Source organism: Lichenostomus cassidix, chromosome 4 (assembly GCF_008360975.1).
Source record: "Lichenostomus cassidix isolate B80296 chromosome 4, HeHo_3.0, whole genome shotgun sequence".
NCBI lineage: Eukaryota > Metazoa > Chordata > Aves > Passeriformes > Meliphagidae > Lichenostomus > Lichenostomus cassidix.
In genome coordinates, this window is record NC_139484.1 from 20866374 (window position 1) to 20888642 (window position 22269).

The 22269-nt window shown below is 38.1% G+C and overlaps 1 protein-coding gene across 3 annotated transcripts in view; it reads right to left on the bottom strand.

The window, feature by feature from the left end:
- TTC29 (tetratricopeptide repeat domain 29) overlaps positions 1-22269 on the bottom strand; it is a 228690-nt gene that overhangs the window by 114134 nt on the left and 92287 nt on the right. The window contains exons 1-2 of one of the 3 annotated variants that reach the window (XM_085058203.1): positions 12848-12876; positions 263-359 (exon numbers count right to left, since the gene is read on the bottom strand). In XM_085058203.1, the coding sequence (XP_084914329.1) occupies positions 263-354 (92 nt within the window). In that variant the 5' untranslated portion in view covers positions 355-359; positions 12848-12876. Of the gene's footprint in view, positions 1-262; positions 360-3123; positions 3480-12847; positions 12877-22269 lie in introns of those variants that run through there. The other 2 variants (XM_085058200.1, XM_085058202.1) reach the window with 2 other exon arrangements.

Below are 22269 nucleotides of genomic sequence, written 5' to 3' on the forward strand. Positions count from 1 at the left end.
ACTTCATAAAGTGTATGAAATAGTCCACTTCACCTGTAAGTTGGCTACTATTTAATTTTAAATTGCTCAGTTATTAAAGAGAAATCCATTTTAAGCCATTTTTCCTTTTTAATTGTGGAACTTTCCTAAGAGAGAATTTCTTTGCCTCTGATTTTTGTAGTTTTAAATATTGCAAAAGAGCAAACATAATTTGTCACTTCGGCACAGCTGACTGAAGCTGTTCACAGCAAAAATGATGCTTTGAAAGAGAAGAGGTACCTACCTTGCAAAGTCTAATGGGGGGCAAAGAGTCTGCTCTATGAACTTGGGATGCTCCCCTGGGCTTCCTAGGACCGCTTGAGGCAACACATGCATTTTAACTAAAACAAACAAACAAAACCAACATTACATGAAACAATCTCTTCACAGCAATGCAAGTTTTTTTTTCTTTCTTGTGCTGCTTTCCACTCCACTCTCTGTTGCTTCCAATGCATGAAAACCCAACTCCAGTTCCCACACAAATCACAGCACTACATCAGTAGGACATAACACAAAGGAATGGTCATTACTGAACTTTCCATGGATTTCTCTCTTTCATTGAGGTGCTTTTGATTTGCACAGGGATGGCTGATTCAGGAATCATACCTCTCTGTGCTTCTTTGAGCTGTCTAGGTCCAAGTATTGATAATATTTTAATTTAATACAGAATGTGGACAAATGATGGAATATACAGGGTGCAAAGCAACAACAGGCACTGTGCTAGCATTCAAAATCCTACATAATCACAATAGCAACAATCTTTTGAAGGAAAAAAATGTAAGTAATGCTACACTTACAACACAGGGTTTTACTTAAAACAAAAGCCAAAAGCCCCACAGTTATGTAGAATCGTCTAGCTTGTCATTTTGAAGTACATAAATGCTAATAGGACTTTTTTGTCATATAGAGCTACTGTGTTTTTTCCCCAAGTATTCAGTCTACACTTCCCACCATTAAAGTTTCAGCTGCCAGTTCCTTCATTTTGCATGTCTGTGATCTGAGGACGTTAGCAGCAGGAGCACCCTTACTTTTAAATTTGGTTTAATGTAGGTATTGCATGCCCTGCTGGTAGGCCTGAAGGCATAAACTTTTAATAGGGATGGAAAAACAGAATATAATAAGAGGGGGAAAAAGAATTTAACTATTTGCTACATTTAGCAAAAGGAAATTTATTTTTTGGAAATAAGTATTAGATATGAGTCAATTTGTTACTAAATGATTAGCATCAGACTAGCAGATATTTTATATATTAGCCTTTCTGGGATCAAAAGCCAATTCACTGATGCAGTATTTTGCTGTGGTTATAGTGAAGTAATTTTTTAAATTGTGTTACTTAGAATTGAATAACAAGGAGAATTATAGTTTGAAAAGATGACAAGATATTTCTCCTCAGTCATTCCTTTAGGGCCTAGTACTAATAACATTTTTTTACAGAAAGAAAAAGGATATTATTTATAAATAAACTGATCTGCAATTAGAGGCAGCAAATTTAACAGAAGCGTGTCCTGGAAAATAAAATATCAACAGAATAAAAACATATGGGTAATTCATTCCTAGAAAAGATTACACTTCTCAGAGAATGACAGGTTTGCTTACAAAAGCTATATAAAAAGGAAAATCCCTTTTTAGGAAGATGCTATTCAGTGAGAAATAGTAATTAAACTTTGGAACAACAATATTGAAGCCCAGAGAAGATGCAAAGCTTTCTACAAGCTTCTTTGTTATGAGGTATTAAGTGGGAAAATGAAAACAGCCATGCCCTATTGGCAGCTGATGAATTTGGCAAAGCAGGGGGGCTGACTGCAGCTATGGGGCAGAAAAGGGAGGGGGAAAGGAGACCCTGGTGGAGCCACTGCAACCACGAAAAGCTATTGATGGGGACTGTTGACCTGTAATCTGGGGACTGCCACATGGCACCTGGCTGGAGCATACGACAACTCCTTGCTGGCTCACTGGCTCCATGTTCCCAGTCCACAGAAATCAAGTCTGGGAAAGCAGGCTGTCAGGCACACAGGTCTCACATGAGGCACATAAGCAGATGTTTTTCTTAGCACGTTCCTGCCTCATCAGGACTAAAATACTGCCCTGGCTCTTATTTCAAACTCAGTGCTTGGGAGAGAAAAAAACCCAACTGCTTCTTAATAATGCCAATTGAACTTTTACTTTAGAGGTGGGAGGTTGCTTTCAGAGTGAAATGGAGGGTATATTTCCCTCATTTCCAAGGTACCTGTGATTCTTACAGGTAAATTACAACCCCAGACACATGACAGAAGGCACCAGCAACACATCCCTCTGAAACCCGTGCTATTTCAGTCACGTCAATTTCATTGCTGGTCATTTAAAGAACACTTCACATGCTGCTCCTTCATTCTAGAGCCCAAGCCATGTCTCGTTTACTTAACCAAACACACACAGAATTCAGCGAAAGATGAGTTGGTGCAGTTTGTTTCTAAAGAAGTGCTTGATTCAATCCCACGATGGAGGGAACCTCCTCATGGACTGGAATCGCTCCCAGGCGCACTGCAGCCGAAGACAAAACACCAGCTGATTGCAGTGGTGCCTTTCCCAGCACCTTTTGGGAAACCTGCTGGCTGCCTCTTAGCTCTTCCCACCCATTTTCTGAGGCATGCACAGAACTGACTGGAGGCTGAGGATCTCTCAGGGAGGGAGGGAAGCAGGAGAGGAAGCAGGAATGGCCATGACACACGGCTGTCTTCGCAGGTGAATATGCTGCTACCTGGCACCTCGTAAGATAAATTAAGGACGTCAGAGTGTGACAGGATAGACTTACCAGCATGCTGCTTTAGTACACTGAAAGTAACAGAGTAGATTGATTTAAAAAATGCCAAACAATGAGGTTTTGAAATCTAAGGCTAGCGTGCTAGATGCAATTTGTTTCAAGTAACCCGGACGAGGTCACGGCCCCGGCCTGACCCGCGTCCTGAAAGACCTCCTTCCCTGCGGCTCCGGGAGCAGAACCGCCCTCTGCTGCTGCCTGGCTGTCACCTGGCTTCCCCTTCACCTGTCCCGCTACACAGCCCGACCCCTGGCTCCGGTACCGATCAAACACAGCCGCCATCGGCCGGAGCTCCCCGGGGCACAGACCTGGGCTCATGGCGCTGCCGCAGGACGAGCTCTCTGCCCGCCCGGCCCTTCACGGGACGCCACGGCCTCGCCATGGCGACGGGGGCGGGCGGCGCTGAGGGCGGGCGGCGCTGAGGGCTGGGCTCCCGGGAGCGGCCAGGGACCATCCAGCCCTTCCCGGCGGGTTAGGCCCTGGAAAACAGGGGGGCTGGGAGGAATCGGCACAGCCCGAGGTGTCGGTGTGATTCCCTGGAGCTCAGGTGAGCTCCGAACGAGCTGCCTCGAACGGGAGCGTGCCTTCAAGCTGAGCGAGTTTCTGAAGCTGGCAAGCAAAGAGCCAGGATCGTATGGATACCTCAGGAGTGCGGGCAGTCTCCCAGATGACAGATGGGCACCTGCCTTGAGCGGGCTTTATTCTTCCACAGAATCACAGAAGGGCTCAGGCTGGGAGGGACCACAGTGTGTCCTCTGGTCCAACCTCCCTGCTCAGCAGAGTCATCCCAGAGCACACCGCACAGGATGGTGTCCAGGCTGTCCCTGAACATCCCTGTGAGGGAGGCCACAGTCTCTCTGGTCAATCTGTTCCAGTGCTCAGTCACTGCACAGTAGAGAAGTTCTTCCTCACGTTCAGGGGAAACTTCCTGTTTCTGCAATTGCCTCCTGTCCTGTTGCTCAGCTCCACCAAGCAGAGCCTGGTCCATCCTCTTGGCATCCCCTGTTCAGACACTGGCAGACACTGATGAGGTCTCCTCTCAGTCATCTCCTGTCAAGACTGAACAGCCCCAGCTCCCTCAGCCTTTCCTTGTAAGACATGCTCCAGTCCCTTCATCATCTCTGTTGCCCTTCATCCTTTCAGGACTTCTGATCCTCTCTGACATCCTTCAGGACTTCTGAGCAAGGGGAAAGAGCAAGTAGAAAAAATATTACACTGAATCTCTGAGTAAGTGACAGAACATGAAGGCATTTGGTTTGTGGAAAATGTTGTCACTTTCTGTTGATGAGAGCCTGCTGCTTAATTTACTGTCACAAAGGAGCTGTCCTAAGGGACTGGCCTGCTAGGATGTCTGGGAGCTGGTCAGAAATGGAATATTGAGATGGAATCAATGAGATTTTGCTAAATGCAACTGAAAACTACAAGAGAAACACAACTGGGATGTTACAGAATACAAAGAGCAGAGATTTTTCAGTGACTGTTCTGTTCCTGTTGGAAACTCGACACCAGCAGGAGATCATTTTTTTAGCACAGATTTGACCTAGTTTTTATTGCTACAACTGTTTGGAAAACAGGAATGTCAGAATCAATTGCTATAATCTATTTTGGAAGGAACAAGTGGACAGAAAGCACTTCAAAAATGGCATTACCTGTTTCTGAGTTGATGGCAATTGGAAACAAAGGATCTTGAATGTTTATGGGTCAATGTTCTGGCAGATAAGTCAGAAGCTGACAGGGTACTTAGCTGATATCAAATCACACTAGAGAACAGCATGACCTATGCCTTACCCACCCACAACATACAGAGAAAGCACTGCTGTACTGAGTGGATTTCAGTCTTGAGTGACATGCTGAAGGTCTCATGCTGCCAGTGTTTAAATGTACTTGGAATTTCAAAATATTTGAAATGTCAGTTTCCTAACTCAAAAAATGTTGCATCCAACACAGAGGAATTCTATATTAGACCTCATCTTGTCAGATGAAAAGGAATTGATCACAGAACTAAAAATTAGCCATAGCTTAGGTATAACTGATAATGATTTGATCACATTTGTTATGTGCAAACAGAATTAAGTCCAAGCCAATAATACATATACTTAATCCTTTGAAAGAATTTTATAAAGGTGAATACTATTATAAGGTGAATACCATTATAAGGTAAGTCTGTTGGGAGAAGAAATTTAATCTGAAGTGGGGGAATACTAATTGGAGGTGGTTTAAGGATGATAGCACAGGTACCCACACAGCCATAATACCACAACTAAGGAATATGTTTGCTGAAAAGCCAGGGTGATTTGCAAGGCAAACATCTGTGAAACTGGAGAAAGAATGTGGTGTCATACTTGTACACTGAAAGCTAGGAATTGTAGAAAATTAGTGTGGGAAGTAAAAGATTATAAGGGAAATATACATATGGTCAACAGAGTTAAAATGAGGAAAATGGAAGGTTTTTGCAAGTGTGGAATACAGAGAATGATCTGAATAGTGAGAAGAACCTATTAAGAGATGAAGATGAGCACTTTAACCTTAATCAGTGACAAACTTCAAATGTTAAAGATATATATATTTGTTCTGTCCATTTGGGAAGATGGCAGCTGATGTAAGTATTATGTTGTAAGTATTGAAGAGTTGTTTTTTATTCAAATGATAATGGAGAATGGTTCAGTTACTGAAAGAAAACTGTCATTAAAGCTTTTGGAATGAACATGTCTATCAAATTAATATTCAGATGTTCCCGAACACTAAGATTCTTTTAAGGAGGATTAAGCTAGTATTTTTCTAATACCTTTAAAGAATAAATGGGATAGTAATAGTTTACCAATGTGACATTGATCAGGCAAAGTACAGAATAGACAATATTGTTAACTCAATTAACAGATAATTTAAAAGAAGAAAAATATTTCTAATTACTATGGGCTTCTGCTAAAGAATCTATATATCCTGGAAGAAAAATAGAGCCTGGCAAGCAGACTTTGCTTTCTTAATGAGGCTGCAGGTTTCACTTATTGATGTAATTTAATTAGACTTCCGTAAAGCATTTGACTTATTATCATTTGGCTTTTTGGATGAAACACTTCAATGAAACAATTATTTGAATCCTTTACATAAACTAACAAAGAAAACCGAAAAGATAAACCAAGAGACTTAAAATTACTGATAATATTCTGGAATGATATCTGAAGTACTTCACAAGCAGACATTTACACCATGGCTACATGGTCTGTGTTAAACATATATAATTCATTTGACTTGGAAGCAAAGTAAGAATTTTTTTTATGGAGATGTGTTCAAAGGATCCTGCATGCCAAACAATATGTAAGTTAGAGAGAGCACTCTTTAGCAGAGAATCAAAGGGAGTCTATATCTCCACAGTAATATGAAGAGGCAGTAGCCTTTCTCTGGTTAAGGATGAAACCAACTCCTATTACAATGCTGTGTTCTAGCACCAATATAATTTGCCTAGAAATGTTTGGCCTGCAAGGGAAAGGATGTCTGTCCATGGAAAAAAAATTAAATTGCTAACACTTTTTGTTCCTGTCTTTAGAGTTGGTTTTCTCCCAATTCTGTAAGCAATAATGCCCAAGGAAGGGTAATATTTTATAGCAGATACTCCTTGCAAAAACTGTGTGAAGAATTTATATGTCTGAAAATTTTTTTTCAGACATTGGCATATTCAAAAATGTAACTTAGACAAAAAGAGCAATGTACTTATCATTTAGAGGAGCTGTTACCCTTAGGAAATATGTTTGTGCATAATATTTAATGGTTACGTGCAAAAGGAATTGCTGTGCTTAAATGTGGCAATGCCCAAAACGTACTAGAACTAATCTGGACACTCTTGAATACCAAATACTTGAATACTGCTCATTATAATGTGTTTTGACTTCTGCCTACCTGTCCATCTTTGGTCCTTGGTAGTTTTGATTTTCCTATTACTTACCAACCAGCCCAGTACAGAAAAAACCCCCAAACCTGAAGTGTCCCCATTCCTTTGCTTTAGAAAGGGGGAAAGAGGGAGAGGCTTGGTGAAAACTAAAGTGTCATGGAGAAAAGTATGGGAAAAAAAAAAAAAGGAGGAATAGTCAAAGTGTTAAAAATATAAAACCAGGGAACTGGAGGGGGGCAATGCTAAGCATGCTACCAGGTAGCAATCAGAGTACAAAGGTTTTCTTTGCATTTGCCTGAGAGCACCTAATAAACTTAGTCATGAATGTTAGAATTGCAAGCAATATTGCTTTCCAAAAGTCATACCCTTAAGTCTTTATATCATTCCATTGTAGGCCCTATATTCTACATGCATTACAGGCAAAAATGCCCCAGCATGCACTCTACATGTTATGATAAACTGAAATTTATCCCATCAATATCTCCTACTGGTTCTGTGGCAATGTTTACTTATTTCAGGAATTTTTATAGGTCTGCATCAGATGGATTTTCACCTACTGAAACATTTGTAATATTGTCAACTTACTTGTTTGGCCTTCTTTTGAAAGCTGTCTGGAAAGATTTATATAAAAAGTTAATCAAACTACATCACTGACTCAGCTCATCAGCACAACTTTTTCATCACCATAACAATATCTCTGTGACATCTAGCTTATCATCATGAATTATGGGGGAAAGGATAAACAACCCATTAAGAAATTAAAGGCCCACAAAGGTGCAGTTTGATAAAGGATAAAAAAAACCCACGGGGTATGTATAATAAAATCTCTCTCCCCTGAAGAGTGATTGTTATCTTTCTTTCATGAGCGTCAAAGACCTGGAGCTTCTCAGTGCCTCAGGCAAGTGAGTTTGAAGGTCTCCTTTATGATTGAATGGAAAATTGTAATCAGAATTAGGTTATGACTGTTTATCCTATAGAGCATTTAAAAAAATGTTTTATGTGTAGAACTGATACTAGTAACTGATAGAGAAAGCCACTGCAATCACATTTAGAAAACTTTACTGTATTTTCAGTATTCAGTGTGTGATTACCTGTTTATTCTGGTGTATGGTGAGACAAGATGTTTCATGGAGAACTGAGCTAAATAGTTCTAATACATTAATTTGTATAGTCTCCATTCTGTAATAAATGGAAGCCTTTGTAAAAGAACAGTGATGTACAGATAAAGATGTCTTTACGAGCCCAAGAGAAATAAGTTATTCTTGAATAAGTTTTCATTTCCTGAAACAAAATATGCAGCCAATATTCTTACTGTACTGCAATTAATTATGCCTTTCTTTATCCTAATGGAAGACAGCAGTATTTACAGCCTTTCAGACTCTGAGTGGATTTCATGATTCTGTACGTGGTATGGCTTGTGGCTGAATGAGAATCTAACTAAATCAAAGGGGATGCAATCAAAATGAATGACTTAAGCAATGACAGTAGAATTATCCTGTACAGTTCTGTTCCTTGTATGATAAATTATGCTTAAATTGGTGGAAAAAATGACTTGAGATAATAAGAAAGACTGCCAGCAAGAGATGCTCGTATTCAGCTGGCTGACAAATTATTTTTTTCCTCACGAAGTGGAAACTCCAAAGTTTTCCACTTGGTCCCTGAAGAATGTTTGTTCTTAATTGCTATTAAATTCTTCTTTCATTATTGTTTTCTAGTTCTGTTCACCCACATTGCATCTCATCTAAAACACTGATACAGACAGGCAACAGCAACTATTTACAGATCCCATTTTGGGATGGAGCACAGTGCTCAGACCTTTGTGCACTAGTGCAGTGTAAATGATAAATAACAAATAACAATATGCTAACTATGGGGAACAGATGCCTCTTGAGGTTGGGAGATGTAAAATTCTCTTTCTAGATGACTTCTGGAACACTGTCAGTGACAGCCAGCATTGCCTTTGGCCAGTTCTCTTTTAGCCCATGATTTATAGGATGTATTCAGGTGGGAAAGTACCCAGAGGCTCACCTACATTTTAAAGGTTTACCAATAGGGGTTTGTAAGTTAAAGTAGCAGGGATCAAAAGGCATGGAAAGGTCATGTCTAGGAAAAGAATGTGTTGTTCTTACATAATCGAAGACAATATTTAGGTGTGTCATGCCAGAGATAGTTTAAATCCTTTGGGTTCAGGAGGTCTGATGATTAAGGGGTGTTTATGCTCCACTGTGTAAACTCTTTTCTATCCATAAGGCTAAGAAATGCTGCTCCATTTTTGGTAGAGTAGGTGTTTAAATTGAACTTTGGAAACTTTGGGGATGAAAAGCACTTTGTAAGCATATTCTTCCACATCTACTACTGCTGGGTTCTTACCTCTAAACTGAACTTGAAATTATGCATTGTGATAAACCTGTCCATTATACTACTGGAATTTTCTCATAGTGTCCCTATCAAATTATTTTGTGGAAGTTTCTCATACCTTAGATTATTGTTATCAACCAGACACAAAAGTGATACTGAAATTACAATAGAGGCCATTTTAACATTCCCTATCAGTGACATGAATATAGGCTTCATTTATTAATTGTAGCTGATTAGCCACAAGGCAAACATTTAATTAAACCTTGGGAGACAATAACATTGCACATAAATTATCCATTTAAGAGCACATAGGTCTTTATATTTCATTAAAATTGTTTAACCAATAACAACACATCTTAGGGTTCAATCTGTATTTGCACAGATTTGAAGTCAGAGAATTCCCTAGTGCATTAATGGGGTTTTTTTCAGACATTTATTTCTTGATGTGTTCTGATTTTTATTTACTTACCATTTGTTCATGCTGTTTTCCTGATTAGTCAGACTGCCACTCAAATCATGGGTTAACAATTGATTTAAAAAGTCCTAACAAATTATTTACTTTTAAAATTATTTCAAATTAGTCTAAAAGGTATGTTAGGTGCTCATGTGATTCAAAAAAGCAAAAATCTAAACATATATGATGTACTATTTCTATAAATTCAATGAAACATTTTTGTCCAATGGAGCTGTTTTCTGTTCTTCTAGCACTGGGAGTTTTTTCCCTGCAAGAATATATACTTATTGTTTTGTATGTTTTTCTGAATACTGGCATTTTATATTAAACATATTTTTAGATTCAAGCAGCAAGATGAGTCCTTAAGAAAGTGTTATAATAGTCCAAAATACATTTTTCCATAAAAGCCCCCCTACTTCTTATGAGTTTGGGCAGATCATTATCTGATCTGTGAAGTAACTTTAGGAACTGAGAACACCCTTAAAATTTCTGTGGTCAGCTGTAAGCTTTGTGGGCAGGTCATTTTTCTTCAGCAAATGTTTTCTACCCAGTACATTTTCTGAATATTGTAGATTGAGGCAAAGATATCTGACAAGTAGCTGAGGGAAAAAAACCAAAACCCTAATAAAAATAAAAAGAAAAATGGTTTTGAAAATGTAGTGCACTGATTCTTATTTCATATAATTGTAAGACTTAGAGCCCAGCCTTGATGTTATAAGAACTTGATATTAAATTCTATTTCACTACCCTGTGATAGTGTATAAGGAGCATAGGGGAGCATGATGTGAGGTATACTTGATTTTTCTTCAGTGTGTTTATATTAAAAAAATTACAAAATATCAGACAAATATTTGTGTCTCAGATTTTGCAAATATTTTCTGAAAAGAAGTGAAAGGATATTCATGTAAATGTTAATGCCAGCTCATATGCCTGCCACCTTCTTTACCTGGCTTTTATCTCTGTAGGCAATACTAGAGCAGGGATCTTGCCTCTCTGTTTTCAAAGTGTCTTATTTAGAGCAGTACAGGGAAAACATTTTCTGCTTAATTGTGGGATGAAAGCACTTCTGAAAATCAGTCTGGTGAGGTGTTACCAATGCTTTGCAAATAATTACTACTTCTGCTAAGACATTGAGACCAGACAAGTTACTTTGTCTTGTAATGGAACTTCAAAAATTGGTCAGCTTAAGTACATGAATACCACCAAGGGAGCCAATATGATTAGAGATGAGCCCTCTAATATTCCAAGATAGCCTCTTTCCCTTCAGGTTTAGGAATCAGCTCTGTGACTTCTTTCCTAACCAGTTGTTTATTTCCTCTTTCCCCATTTTATTTTTGATTTGGAAAGCAGAGGGAAAAAAAAGCCATCTAGAAATCAATTATCAAATATAAGCAAGCAGACAAAATAACCACACCAAAACCCAAAAGCTGTAATGCAGTAGATTTGCACAACTGCTTGTGAAGTTAAATGTAGGTTACTACATTCACGTACAAAGATATTTAGATGGCAAATGGAAAGTAGCTGCTGTGAAGCACATCACATTCATATATAATTGAAATACCCAAGAGTAAAATACTGAGGCACAATAGGTGACAACTGATAAAAACAAGAGGAGGAGTATAAAAAAGGATACAAAACTCTGGGGAGTACAGAGAATATCTAACATAGGCAGAAGAATCTACAATAACTGTATCTAAATTACCAGATAATACAAAAATAGTAAGTGAACTGATGAAGCTGGAGAATTCAGTGAAGTACTGCTGTTGGAATGATACTTTACTGGAATCAGAAACAATTGCCTGATTTTCTTCACTACCATGCAAAGAGGAGGAATATTTTTAGCTGCCTGCAAGATGTCCAGAACAGGGAAGCAGGAGTTTCCCAGCAAAAGCCACTAGAACAGCTTCACTCATTCTTTATGGATCTGCCTCAAAACAAAGTGTTCACAGTTGAAGGTGATATTTATTTTCCCTCAGACTGCAGGGATATCTAAGAGTAACTCAAGTTAATACTGGTCCAGTCTAGCCTTACCCTTATTTTGCTTGCTTATCTGGTCAAAGTAAAACCTTTTGGAGAGTGAAACAGAAGACAGCAGCTGGAAATGAAAGTTAAGGGCCATAAATCCTGAAGAAGGCATTATCACTATGCTAAGAGCTGAACTGGGTCTACGTGCAGTTGCAGTAGGCTTTGACGTAAATGCTTTTGTCTTGTGGTGGCCACAAGGCCCACACTGTTGAGTCACATTCTACCCTAAATGTGAAACAGAGCTTTGTGTCAGACAGTTTCTCATGAATTAGGCTTTGGGAGAGCTTGCTGTTTATTGAAAACAGATGTTCTTGGCATTCTTCCATGGACAAACTTCACACTATTGTAATTGTAATACACATCTGTGTAGCATTTTTACACCACAGTTTCCTCAGATGCAGAGAATTCAGGCATGTTGTCTATCTTGCTCTATCCTGACCATCATTTCCCATAAATTTACAGGTGCTCTGAATTTTAAATCTCTCACTCAACTTCAGAGGCGATAATGCTAAGGGCAGCTTTTCTTGGGACTTGACCATGAATTCAAAACCTTCATAAACTGGAGTACAGTGTACAGTTCTGGGGTTCTCAGCATTAGAAGGACATGGAGCTGTTGGAGCAAGTCCAGAGGAAGCCATGAAGTTGATAATGGGGCTGGGGCATTTCCCCTACAGAGACAGGCTGATAAAGCTGTGGCTGTTTGGCCCGGAGAAGAGAAGGTCGTGTGGAGACCTCGTACCAACTTTCCAGTATTTGAAGGGAGGCTATAGGGAAGCCAGAGAGGGATTCTTTGGCAGGAATGGCAGTGATACGAAACTTATGAAATTTAAGTTAGATCTCAGGAAGAAGTTCTTCACTCTGAGGGTGGTGAGGCACTGGAACAAGTTGCCCAGGGAGGTTATGGATGACCCAACCCTAGAAGTGCTCAAGGCCAGGTTGGAAACGGCCTTGAGCAACCTGGTGTAGTGGAAGATGTTCTGCCCATGGCAGGGGGGTAGAACCAGATGATCTTTAAGGTCCATTCCAACACCTAACATTCCATGATTCTATAACCTTTATGTCATAACAACATCAGTCTTCAGCTTTGTCTTAAATGTTGCCAGAGAGATGTTATTATAGGGTGATTAATGATAATTTGTTTGAACAATGTTATTTAAACAGTTTGAGCTAAGTACATGGGAACAAGCTGATCTGAAATTGTAATTTAGTAACATGGCCCAGCTGGGAGATGGATTATGGCAATATTAAATATAATAATTTGAGTTCGCTGCAAGAAATACAGGAAGCTAATGTCCATAATGAAATTCACCATTAAATCCTCCTGGATGATACACTGTAATGTCAGCACCCATCTGTCTTTGCTGTTGGATTTGTTGAGAGGAATTTCTGGTCTCCAGAACCCAGTATGGAGGATTCAGCCAACATGCTTCTGCTTTGCAGAACCAGCCTCCTCTGCCATAACAATTTAAACAAAGTCAGGGTTAAGAATCTTGCATAATATAGGTTTATAATGACCTACATTGTAACGTTCGAATAATCTAGTTTTGTAATTTTAACAGCTGCCTTCTTGTCCAGCCTGTGAACTTTGCATCTGAACTCTCCCTAAGGCCTCATAGTGAATCCTTACCCTCTTCAACCTGAGCAGAGTTCAGGCACTGCCTTTTGGTTTCTGTACAGAGCCTTAGCATGCAGTTTCCCTGTCCTGCACACTCCCCCACGAGCTGGGTCCCTGCTGTCCAACCAGGAAAGACTCTACAAAGACAAGATCCCCAGGAGCTGTCAGAAACTTGTTTCTTTTCTTAGTTGCAAATTAATTGGCAAAGATCCTTAAAGTATCCTAGCAGAGAAATGTGGTGACTGAAGTGTATGAAATACAGGCATTGCAGAGATCCTACCTTGATTATAACACTATGAGCTGGACAAAAAAATGTGAGACACAGTTGTCTGGCTTGTTTCTGAAGAGCTGATGATTCTCCTTCCTCGTGCCTTGTTTTCCTTCAAGTATTGGTGTTTCTTTGCATCATTTACAGCTAAATATTTTTTCTAGAACTCACAGCAAAATGGACCTTCTTCCTAAAACAGCACTCCTTTGCTTTTGCTGTCTTCATCTTATTATATTTTTCTCAGTATTTTGTCCCTCTTTTGAAGAGGGACAAAATTCTGCATTCATACAGATAGGGAGTAGGCAAACAGGACAGCACAACACACAGAAACTCTGGCAATCATGCCCAGAAAAGCAGGTCCTACAGCTTATGGCACAGTTTCATCCATGAAGAAGGTAAATAAGGATTATGTATTTTGTCCATCTCAGGAAAAATTCAGTCAAGAGACATTCATCTCAGATCACTTATTTATGTACATGAAGACACATCATGACACCACTTACAATGTCTAGTAAAAGTAGTGGCACAGGTAGGGTATCAACCTAAAATTGTAGATGGTTTATAAAATAAAATGCGGGAAAATTAATTTAAAAGTAAAATTGATTAACTATTGTTAGTTTTTCTGTGGGGTAAAAAAGTTTAGGGATTGAAAATTACATGTATGTATACAAATCAAGCATTTCTCATCCTTTAAAAAATAATAGTACAGGATTTCTGTAGCAATGATTTAAGACAATCTAAGTAATAAGAGCAATACTGCAGTTTGCAGTAATTACTGTTGAGTACTGTATTTTTTAAAGATGGCATTTCATAATTCACCCAGTAAAACTCAGTTATTCATGTTTTTCAACTAATGTGCCGGAAACATGTAAATATTAAAGTGCAAAGGTACCATTATGCAGATAGAGAAACAAGTGTGAAAATCTAGATTTTCACTGTCTATGTTTATATAATCTGCATACAGTTGCATTTCATCATGATGTTATTATAAAAAGGTGAGGAAGCCTTCAGATTTTTCTGGATCTTGTTACTAAGGCAAAAAGTGGTAGCTAATGCTAAGAAACAGAAATGCACACTAGTAGGAATATGTAGATCTAAAGTAGAAAACATCTCTGTATTATCAACACAAAATCAACACAAATCCAAAGCACAGCCCCAGACCAGCCACTGTGAAGAAAATTAACTGTATCCCAGCCAAACCCAGCACAGACTGGCTCACAAACACACCTTTCCATGCTTCCCCTGTTCTTTTTACTTACAATTGCAACAATTATTGCAATATTAGTTGCATTAGTAATAGCCAAGTTACTTCGCATGTGGATACATTTTTCAAAAGTCATTCTGGGAATAAAAAACTGATCCCACTACATGTTTTTCCTCCAAGGATTAGCTGGTGTTTTTTCAAATTCAATTTCAAAATGAGAAATATTTTTTCTGGTGGTGAGTTGGTCAAAATCTACAGAAGGTAAAACACATGCTTTAATGTCTCTTGATTGTTGCAACTGACAGCACCTTCAGAGTAAATCAGGTAGTAAAATCTGCAGCTGTGATTCACTTTTGAGTGCACGGCACAATATAAGTTTCCTACTATCACAGTTAAAGTTACAGCTGCAAGTTAGTCTAAAATAATGTCCCAGATGTCTTTATATCTAAGAGCTTTCTATGCTGATAAGAGAATTCTTGAACACATTGCTTGCTTTTGCACACAATTTTTTGTACTTCAGATGATTCCCCATCTTTCCTACACATATGGCCATGGTATTTTCGTCCTTCTTTTCTTTTCAAGTATTAGCATCATAAATGGAATAAAGAGCTGATGTCAGGTGTCAGTTTGCATCTCCTTTTTTGCTTCCAGTCTTGTGCACTGATTCAGGCATTCCCACTGCTTATTCCAGTTACATCTTTTGAACTTCCTGTTCCCATCTAGATAATTGGGTATCTGGCACAGTCTTTTTCTAGACAGAATAAATGTGCCACTCTCGGGTTGCAAGTACAATCTATGGTCAGTTTTTATGCAGTATTTGTGCATATCTTTCTAGAAAGATTATTTTGATACTAATGTAGGCCACTGAAGAGCACAGTGAGCCACTGTCAGTAAACTAAAACCTGTAGACAAATCAGATCTATTATTTCATATTATTCAGAATGACGACAACCAAATGAGGTGTGAATAACACATCTATTGCCTCCCTACCTCCAAGTCCTTCTCAAATCCTGTCAGTGACATAGAAGTTAGCAATTTTTATGGTTTCATTTCTGTGAACTCTCCCAGGGTTCATCTATTTATGAAGTGGCAGGTACTTCTGGAAAGTAGGGATTGATGTAATATGTAAAAGCAAGAGAAAAGATCTTGAGACACACAACTTTTTCCACTTTATTTTCCAGAAATCTGCAGACCCAGCTGGTAGAAAATGTGAAATATTGATTAAACATATTATTTGTCCAAGACCACTGTGTATAATATTTCAAAGTTGCTTCACCATTAGGGACCAAAATATAGTAAAGAACAATCTCAGTGGAATAATCAGAAATTCTACATTATATTATTATTGCAGCAGTAGTAAAAGGAAGCAAACTGTGGCCTTGCAAAAGATTTTTGAAGTTCTGTGTTTGTTTTTTAAGTACATCGTTGATACAATAATGCAAATTACTCTGGTAATGTGACTGTGCAAACCTCTCAATTTGTTTTACTTTTTTATAGTTATGTATTATTCATGTTGCATTAGCATATGCGCTGTTTATTTCCCTAATTGTAACAAGCACTTAATTAATTACACTATAACCTCTTGAATCCATAGGCCAACTGTTGCGTCTTTAGTTAATATTTTAAAGTCTCATCTTTTCCCATTTTTCTGTGTATCTTTGATGTTTTGTTTCTTACCCTTCTTGTTTGGGTTCTCTGTGGAATAGTCTCAGAATAATTCTGCAGTTCTCTTTTATGGCTGAAACTTTGCATTTTAACAGTTGTCTGGAGATAGTTTCTTCCTTGTGAAATATCAGTTTTAATAACAAGAAAAGAAAAATGCCATAAATCTGCACTAACCACATAAAGCCGAAGTCTCTGAGAGACTGATTAACATTGAGACTCTACACAGGTTTTTCAATAATTAGAGGATGTGCTTGCATGGAGCCATGACTGCTCTGGCCTTGATGCCGTTTCCCAGGGCAGACAGCAATTATTATAGCCCACAGTAAATTTCCTACACTCGCTGCCTCCAGCCACTGAAGATCTTTTTGGAGTAAAGGTCTCTTAATTTTCTACATTCTTCTCATCAGCTTGGATTAGCAACATGTTCTACATATTTTCTTCGGTTGTTTTAGAAACAATTGACAGCTACTTTTCTGCTGCAGTGTTTTGTTTGCACCTGAGGTTGAAGGGATCTAATCACAGCTTTTATTACATTAACATAGTCCTGGAGCTTTCAGCAGGGCAGTCAGAACCAAACTATTACCACTGTCTTTGGGCTCAAGTGAGTAACCACACTCAGGACTCCCCAGCTTTGTGGTACGGATTATATTTATTTATTGTTCTCAGATTTTATGGCCTCCATGGTTCACAAATAAATTATTCATTGAGGTAGAGGGCTCCTTCTTTTGTGATACAGTGTCTTCACCTTGTTCTGTGCTTATTTTGACTAGAATTTTATTGTATTACAAAAACACCAACTACAAAGCTGACTCATCTCATCTAACCTTAAAGAACAAAATATATACTCATAGCTAGTAAATTAAATGTTAAGAAATGAAATTTAAGCCTCTCCACAGTGATACAGTTAAATTCAGTAAAGGAACTTCTTAAGCAAGAAGAAACTTAAAACCCTCAAAAGATGCACTGTAACAAGCTGTGCCTTTAGTGCAAATTTGTAGACATTCATCAGTGTTTTGAGCTGACCTCAAACTTACCATTAGAAAGACCAAGGATATCACTTTAAGAATTAAAAATCCTTTGGAAAAGCATGTATGTGGAAACTGAGGATGACTTTTCAGAAAAAGATAAGGATTGAAATAAAGATTGACATTGAGAAAAAGATGGAAAGAAAAGGCGAAGAAGAATAAATTTCTGACAGGGAAGAAGTAGTTTAAAGAAATATGAATTCTTAGTGAAGAAAGATCAGGAAGTGTGGAGGAGGACGAAAAATTTAAAGACAGTAGTTAGAATGTGAAGAAGAATCATAACTAATGTTAGTGGAATAGGATAAATGATTAAAAACCTGTTGAATAAACTTGTGGAGAGAAAACAGACGAAAAACACAGTCAGGCTGGGTATTGTGTATTGTGTGAGAAAAGAAGAATGAAAATGCAGATAAATGCAACGGGATATCCAGTGGACTGATCTCAGTGTTGCCAAGTACAGTGCCTGGTGGTTTTGAAGAATAGGTGAGATGTCCTGGGCAGATATAACACAAAAACACACTTTGTATTCTCAGCTAGTTTCGGTAGGATAGGTTTGAACTGCCAGGTGGGAATATCCTGATAAAGGCAGTATCTTTTTACTGCTTTTTCTGTTCAAGATGTTAACAAGATCTTCAGTCAGGCACCATTTAAACAGAGTAACAGTTTTATCTGGCATTTCTCTTCAGGGAGGGGAACACAAAGTATCCTGTTAGCATATTATCTCAGTTGTGAAAAACCCCATTAATAGTGGTGGCTTTGATTTGAATGTTTGGGTGCCAGGGAATTGGTGCTGTGTTAGAAGAAGGTGCCTATGTTTATGCTTTATTCTTCCCTAAATAAAAAGGGAGGAAAGCAGCAGACTCTGAAATGGAGAAGAGTGCTCTTCCTAAGCCACTTCAGAAAGAAGAGAAATCAGCACTGCTGCATCCAACAGAGATGAGAAGAGAGATCCAGCACTACGTAGAGAGAATGATACACAGTAGTGTTGCTTAGAGCTGACCTTTTCTATAGAGCATTGCAAGAGCTGAGATAAAGGAGTGACTGAGGCTGGAAGAAGGAATTTTTTCTGAGAAGGAAATTCCAGCAGAGCAGTTAGACATAGGAGAACAGAGGATTTCTGTTTAAGAATCCCCATAAGATTTTGGTGTGGAAAAAACTTCATGCCAGTATATGTTACTTGCTATAGAATATGATATACCAGTTGTGGCTGGTAGGGGAATTAAATTAAAACATTTAATATTATGACACTGATAAAGAACATTCCAGCAAACACACAAACTCAGTAGCCAAATTTGAAGTTAAAAAGCAGTGACTGTTCAGCCCAGTTCTTCAGACCTGTTTTGCCACGGATAAAGTCAAAGCAAGCCCTACAAATCCCACATCTTGGCACAGGAGTAACTGCCAGAGCATCAGAGGGAATGGGAAAAGACAGCAAATACAGACATAGCCAGTTTCTTCCTGCCATGGATGAGATTACCTACGCTGAAGGTGACTTAGAAAAGTGTAAATATTGTGACTAAGTCTAAGATTTAGTCTATTTATTTAGTCTATTTAGTCTATTTAGTCTATTATTTAATCTATTTAGTCTATTTATATTTAGTCTATACTATTTTAGTCTAAGATTGCAATTAGAATCCTGTTCCATGTGGAAGGAACTTGTGGTCCTGTATAACGTGCCGTGGACTCCATGGCTCTGAAGTTGTCACTAAAACTTGTCATTCCCATGTACTGCAACTTCCTTCTCCAGGCTTTAGATATTTACTTAACTGTAATTCTGAAAATTGAGCCTACTCAGAAATTAACTTGATCTTGCAGAAACATTCTCCACATTTAGTCCCTAAATAGGTTATTTTGTGTTCTGTGCTATTAAATTCCATATCACTGAAATCAGTCCCTTAGAGTGATTTTCTGCGCTGCACATTTGGATTCTTCTCTGTGTTTAAAACTTCCTCTCACCTTTAACTCATTTATTTTCAATTGCCACAATATTTTTTGAACGTATTGCATGTGATTTGTCCCCTCACCACTACTTTATGAACACTACACACAGCTGCTTCTTAGCTTGACTATTTCAGCCTTCAACGTAGTATGGCAGCATCTCCTCTTCAGTGAATTCCCTACATACTTTCCTGTAAAAATTCCACTGCAAAAAAATAACTCCCATGTAGCATTGTATTAGGCTGCATTCCAGAGTGCAGATAAGAAATCATTTGTGTTTCTTTTGTCTAGAAGGACCATAAATTATTTTAGCAAAAACCAGCATTAGGTATTAATCTGACCTTCATTTTTGTAATTACAGGCAGTATTCTTCGCAGGTTCTGGTGTATATATTAAAAATTTCATTGGCTTATACTCTTTAAATTAAAAATTTGTTTTAAACAGTAAATTAGTAATGTTTAGAAATGTGGGGCTAGATTCTCAGCTAGCATAAAGGATTTCTCACTTAGCCATGCCATTTTTCACAAGCTGAAAACATGTCCTATGACCTCCTTTCAATTATTGTATCATGTGATGGAAATTAAAAAAAAAAAAAATCAATGAGATTTTCAGAATTATTCTCTAAATAAAGAAAGTCAGGAAAAACAGATGTTTCAGAGTTCATACCAGTTAACAAATATTTTTAGGAAATAGAATACTTTTACTTTCAGAATGGTTCATAGTGCATTGATTTTTAGTTGTTTTGCAGTTAGTGAGATTATAATTAATAATACATTTCCTAAATAAGGGGTGTTCTAAATGGATTAGCATATATAAAGATATATGTGTTTTTATATGCACATATTAAGTCTAGCAGCTCATCAGTGTGTTGTGTTCCAGATTTGAATGCCACTTTAAAATGCAGCAACAAATACTCAACTAAAAAAAAAAAAACCCCACAAAAAACCAACTAAAAAGACAAAAGAAAAAGCTTAGCACTCAACCATAGGACTCTCTCTGGCTTTTAAAAGGGGTAAAGACTGCATGTAACTATTTCAGAATGTAAAGCAGTAAGTAGAAGAGTGAGAAGGAAACATCCAAACAGGGAAGACTGTGTCATAATTCTGCACTGAGATGTCATATGCCTTTTTATAAGTGAGAGAAACATCATCACAAAGAGATGACCTCTGTTTCTGCCTGATTTGGCCAGGGTATTTATCCTCTTAGGAGGATAAATAAGTGATATTACTTAAACAATGCAGAAAATGTTTTAGTAAAAAATTATGATACTTCACTGTGTTATTTTTGGATAAAAATAATTAACTAAGTATTTAATCAGACTCACAGCTCCTGCTTTTGTTCCAGGACAGTAGGTGAGATCTGCAGTGGCAGAGACAGTGCATGAATTAAATACAATTAGGAAGAAAGAAGTTTCCAGTCTAGAACACTGGCTAAGGCCCTCAGGAAAGAGCAGTTCCTTATTTGATGTGGTCAGATGAAGAGGAAGGGCTGTGCTGGCTTTGCACAACCAAGTACAGTGTTTCCAAGGATCCTGGGAAAAGGATCCTGTGCCCTCCTGCCTCTCAAAGCTCGTGCTGCACCCTTCTTTGTTGGGATATTGTTTCCAGTGCCAGCTGGGTTTAGCTAACCAGGGATACTGACACATGATAATGAAGTTATGTCTTTATTTTACTAGGTAGACAGCTGCTCTGAAGTAAGGATGTTATGGGATTCCACAAAGTTGGGTTTTGTTTTTTTTTAAGGCAAAACAGGTAATGATAGAGTTTGATGTTAAAATTGATGAAACAGACTATCTAAATAGACTTGTTCAGAAATGTGGGCAGGAAAGAAAACAATACACCAGGGTAAAGCAGCACTCAAGACAGATTGATCAGAGGGAGCAGAAAAAGATATAGTTAGAACTGAAGACTGAATAAATTCTCAATCTGTTTAGTATTATTCTGGAAAAGTATGGCTGGCTGTGACAAGAATGTTCTGAAGACTTTACAGAAGAGGAGGTGATCAAGGTCACATTTGTGACACTGGAAAAATACTACACTGAAAGTTGTTGACTTTTCGTCAACAGGAGAAACAGATAAAAAGAAAAAAGGGAAGGGGTAGATATATCACAGAAACAAGCTAGCTATGTTTTTCAAATTTGAGTTAAATTTTGAATTCACCCCAAAATATGCACAGCGAATTTAAAATTTATTAAAAAAAATTAATGGAAAAGTATGTTAAATTTCTTTTACACTAAGACATGCCCTCTCTCAAAAATCTAATGTCTAAAAGCATAGTTTCTGTAGATGTTTTCTCTTTAACTTCCATACTGTGTTTGCTCAGTTTACCAGCCCAAAGAAATTTTTGATCTTTTCAGCATTGCAGTTCCTGTCTAGCACATGCAAAGCTGTATTCTTTAGGCTTTCAGAAACAATTTTCAACAATTGAAAACAAAATTGAGTTCCAAGAATGCCTTTTTCTCTTTTCTTTTTTTTTTTTTAGTGATGCTGCCAAAAGCACAAAGAATGCAGTCAGCCTCTTGAAAGCAAAGTAACTCCCAGGGCACTGCTTGTCAAGACTCTTCAGAGCATTCTCTTCTGTGGATTTGCAGGCACATAGGAAGGGCTGTGTCCATTATTGACATTGCTGCCATTGCTGTGGAGCAGAGGAGATGCTGGGGGTGTGCATCACACGCACACCTGGACCTTTGCAACTCCATGTGAGTAACTTCAGTGCCTTCTGCTTTACTTGTTTTTATGAGCAAAGTTGCCCTCACGGTTACAGCCAGCACTTTTGCTGCTCCTCTCAGCAAAGATCACTCTCTATGTCAGACTCTCATAGTTTTTGTAGAACATAGACTTTTGAAGCACTTTCCTGAAATGTCTAAGATGTTCTGGGCATGTTGCTCATGATTTGGTACATAAAGGAGAAATTTTCTTTATGACTGATGGCTATCTGTATGTTGAAAAAAATAATTCCTTTCATAAACACCTGTAAGTAATTTCCAACTTTCTTTCAGCATGTCAAAAATATAACA